Below are 3,894 nucleotides of genomic sequence, written 5' to 3'. Positions count from 1 at the left end.
AATCTGAGATCGTCGCAAGTTCGAATCTCTGTCCCACCAAACATGCTCGCCCTTTAAGCCGTGGGGCGTTATAAGGTGACGGTCAATCCCACTATTCGTTGGTAAAAGAGTAGCCCAAGAGTTGGCGATGGGTGGTGGTGATGACTAGCTGCCTTCCCTCTCATCTTACACTGCTAAATTAGGGACGGCTAACGCAGATAGCCCTCGTGTAGCTTTGCGCAAAATCTATAACAAACAAACAAACAAACAATTCATAGGGAGGATCACATCCAAACATCTCTGTCACACTTCCTGTGCAGGGGATGGGGGCTAAAGGTACATAGTCATATACAAATTATCTGAAGTTTATTAGGAAAATTACAGCTAGAAATTGTGAGAATATAAAATAACACCATTAATAAAATGTGATGAAATTATTAATTTAAAGAAATTTGTTGACTAAACAAAGATACGGGCTCAAAATTCTATTATTTCTGCCATCTTGTGTTGTTGGAACACCAGTTTTATGAGATGGTTGAGTATAGTCTCTTCCTGTGGAACATATGATTTTGAACACTTGGTACAGGAATAAGTTCAAATTAATCCAATAAGTTCAGGTTTTGTGTACATCTTTCTGTATCATACTGCTATTGTGTAATAATAGTTTAGAAATAAAACAAGTCGTGTAAATCTTGTATGCCTTGGCTATTTTTATCATTCTCATAATGTCGAGCATATTTTTCCAGGACATAAACACTTGAAGTTTGTGACAAAATAAAAACAAAGTATATTCCTGACAAAAGTTGTAAATCAAAAATTATTAAAGAATTTATAAACATTTTGTAAAAAGAAAAGCATGAAATTCAACAACTGTGTTTATGTGCCAAAATGATAGTTACATCATTTCTTAAGGTTCTCATGGTGACATCATTTGTTAATATTCTCATGGTTACATTGCTACCGTTCTCACATTTACATTGTTTGTTACTGTTCTCATGGTTACATTATTTGTTACTGTTCTCACAGTTAAATCATTTGTTAAAGTTCTCACAAGAAAAACATTGTTTGTTACTGTTCTCACAGTTACATCATTTGTTACTGTTCTCACCATTACACCGTTTGTTACTGTTCTCACGGTTACATCACTTGTTACTGTTCTCACAGCTACATTGCTTGTTACTGTTTTCACGGTTACGTCACTTGTTACTGTTCTCACAGCTACATCGCTTGTTACTGTTTTCACGGTTACGTCACTTGTTAAAGTTCTCACAAGAAAAACATTGTTTGTTACTGTTCTCACAGTTACATCATTTGTTACTGTTCTCACCATTACACCGTTTGTTACTGTTCTCACGGTTACATCACTTGTTACTGTTCTCACAGTTACATCTCTCATTACTGTTCTCACAGCTACATCGCTTGTTACTGTTTTCACGGTTACGTCACTTGTTAAAGTTCTCACGAGAAAAACATTGTTTGTTACTGTTCTCACAGTTATATTGTTTGTTACTGTTCTCACCGTTACATCGTTTGTTACTGTTTTCACCATTACATCGTTTGTTGCTGACCTCATGGTTACTTCTTTTGAGCAGTCAGATTGCCAGATTTTTTTTTCTAAGACAGCTGGATAATTTTGAACACCCATGATATGTTGTCAGTTTAGATAGTAATAACTGAAATATTGTGTGTGACCTACCCTCAGTGTTAGCTCGTATCTGATACAGTAATATAAATTCTTGTGTTTAGTTAATATTAGGATTCTTAGTTTGAAAAATAATGAAAGAGAAAAAGAAAAACGTATATAATATACACACCTAAAAAAAATCTCAGTCAATACCCATGTTAAAGAAATGTCATAAAATTGTCACTAAAATATTGTAAGGGATCTTGGGATACATTTATAATGGATAAAGAAAGTACAATTTCAAGGTGATTGGCAAGTGAAAACAATCAGTCAATTGATTAGGTTTTGATGAATTAATTTAAACAAATTATGTACAATATCTGATTTAATATTAAGCACTAAATAGTACATGTATATTCGACTAATGGTGAAAACCAGATCATAGTGATATGGAGCATGGAAAGTACTAGCATGATTTAAGTGACAAATAAAAAATATATCATTATTTATTTGTAAAGCCACAAACTTCAAAGAACTCTATGATTACATTTGTATGATAAAAAAACCTTTGTAACTCATTGAAGCATTAAGCCGAGCCTACTATTTACAAATCAGAGATCACACACTATTTAAAGATGTTTTTGCAAATGTTATGAACATTTATTTTTCTAATATGAATGTTGAATTTCTAATAGTAAGACCTACATCTGCATGTTATTTTCTGAAAAATCTATAAGATTATTATGTGTGTGTGTATATATTTATAAATGTTTTCATGAAACAAGCGTTTTATTTGTATGTTGTTCGTTTACAGTACGCCATGACTTGCATTCGGTCAATGATCCATTTTTTATGATAGGCTGTAATGCTGTTAATTAGTATGAGTGGTATTCTCCTACATAGTATTCCTACAAGTTTTAGGTATAAATATATTGAAAGCAAGTTTTTTTTTTCTTTTCAGGAATACAACAATATTGTCGACACCCAAAAGTTTGTAGATCCCCAGAGTAAGAACATCTTAACACACGAGTAAGTTTTTGTTCTTCTTTCTTCAAAGAAATGGATAAACAAATAATCCCATGAGTTATTTGAAAAATCTGTTAAAGGTAATAAAAGTTACGATCTGATTATCCTTCTTATATTTTTATTTCAGCTATGTTTTCTGGATGGGAGATTTAAACTTCAGGATCAACGATTTCCAAACTGAAGAAGTCAAATTATTGATTGAAAAAGAAAGTTATACTCCTCTGCTAGCCAAAGACCAGGTGAGTAAATAGTGTCTGTTGTGAATTTATCACCTGAGCCCTGGTAAAACTTTATAAGTTAGGTTGAAAACATAAAAACATGTAGGAACGCATACTACAATAAATATAACTATTTCATTTTTTAGTGTTTAGCAGCATACTACAAAACAAAATTTTATAATTGTTCCATTTACATATTTAAAGTTGACAACGTTGTTTGTTGTGAAGCAAAAAGCTAAAGGATCAACCATCTATGTTTGCCCACCACAGGTATCGAAACCCGATTTTTAGCAATATAAGCCTTAGACTTAATGCTGAGCCGCTGGGGACCCATCAACGTTGGTTACTAATGCAAAAGTTGTCATTTGAACTATTGAACTCAACTCCTCCCACCAATAAGGTTTAAAGACATGTTAACATTATGCACATCAAGAAAGCGTCATGGATTTCTTGTGAAAAATCCAAGACTTCTGTCATATAATGTATTATTTATACCATCAGTCTACTGGGTGACGGAAAAAGTCGCCTGCCACTACCATAATATTTGTAAGTCCTGCCGTTCGTGTAATTTTTCGAAATCACGTTTGTATTTTAATAACAATTGACTTGGATGTCATTAACCTTGCAAGAACACGGAAGTAATCCTGTCGTAGGATTTAGAAGGATCATGGTTGTGCAAAAGTTTTAAATCACCCTGTATGCTACTTAGTCATAGTAAAAAGTTCAAGTAGCACAAAGTAAAAAAATCTGTGCTTTGAACCCAACATCCAACTTGTAATGTCTTATTTCAAGACAAAACTCTTTTATTTCAGTGATTATATCGTGCTTTTCATATTAAAGTATTAATATAGGAATTCAACAGTGATCTTATTATTACTCCTATTACCTAATACATCAGATATTCATTATTGGTTCTTCCTTGCATTTCACACACTTCTTTGAAGAAGACTGAAGGTGGGTATCTAGAGGGGCTGAAGGTGGATATCGAAAGGGGCTGAAGGTGGATATCTAGAGGGGCTGAAGGTGGATATCGAAAGGGGCTGAAGG

The 3,894-nt window shown here is 33.4% G+C and overlaps 1 protein-coding gene across 1 annotated transcript in view; it reads left to right on the top strand.

Annotated features, from left to right (window-relative positions):
* Positions 1-3,894, top strand: part of LOC106468402 (phosphatidylinositol 4,5-bisphosphate 5-phosphatase A-like) — a 23,964-nt gene that overhangs the window by 13,852 nt on the left and 6,218 nt on the right. Inside the window, exons 7-8 of the mRNA XM_022396743.1 lie at positions 2,565-2,632; positions 2,757-2,868. Of these exons, the coding sequence (XP_022252451.1) occupies positions 2,565-2,632; positions 2,757-2,868 (180 nt within the window). The remainder of the gene's footprint in view (positions 1-2,564; positions 2,633-2,756; positions 2,869-3,894) is intronic.

The sequence above is a fragment of the Limulus polyphemus genome, unplaced genomic scaffold, assembly GCF_000517525.1.
Source record: "Limulus polyphemus unplaced genomic scaffold, Limulus_polyphemus-2.1.2 Scaffold2996, whole genome shotgun sequence".
NCBI classification, from domain to species: domain Eukaryota; kingdom Metazoa; phylum Arthropoda; class Merostomata; order Xiphosura; family Limulidae; genus Limulus; species Limulus polyphemus.
This window is presented reverse-complemented; position numbering and strand designations above follow the sequence as displayed.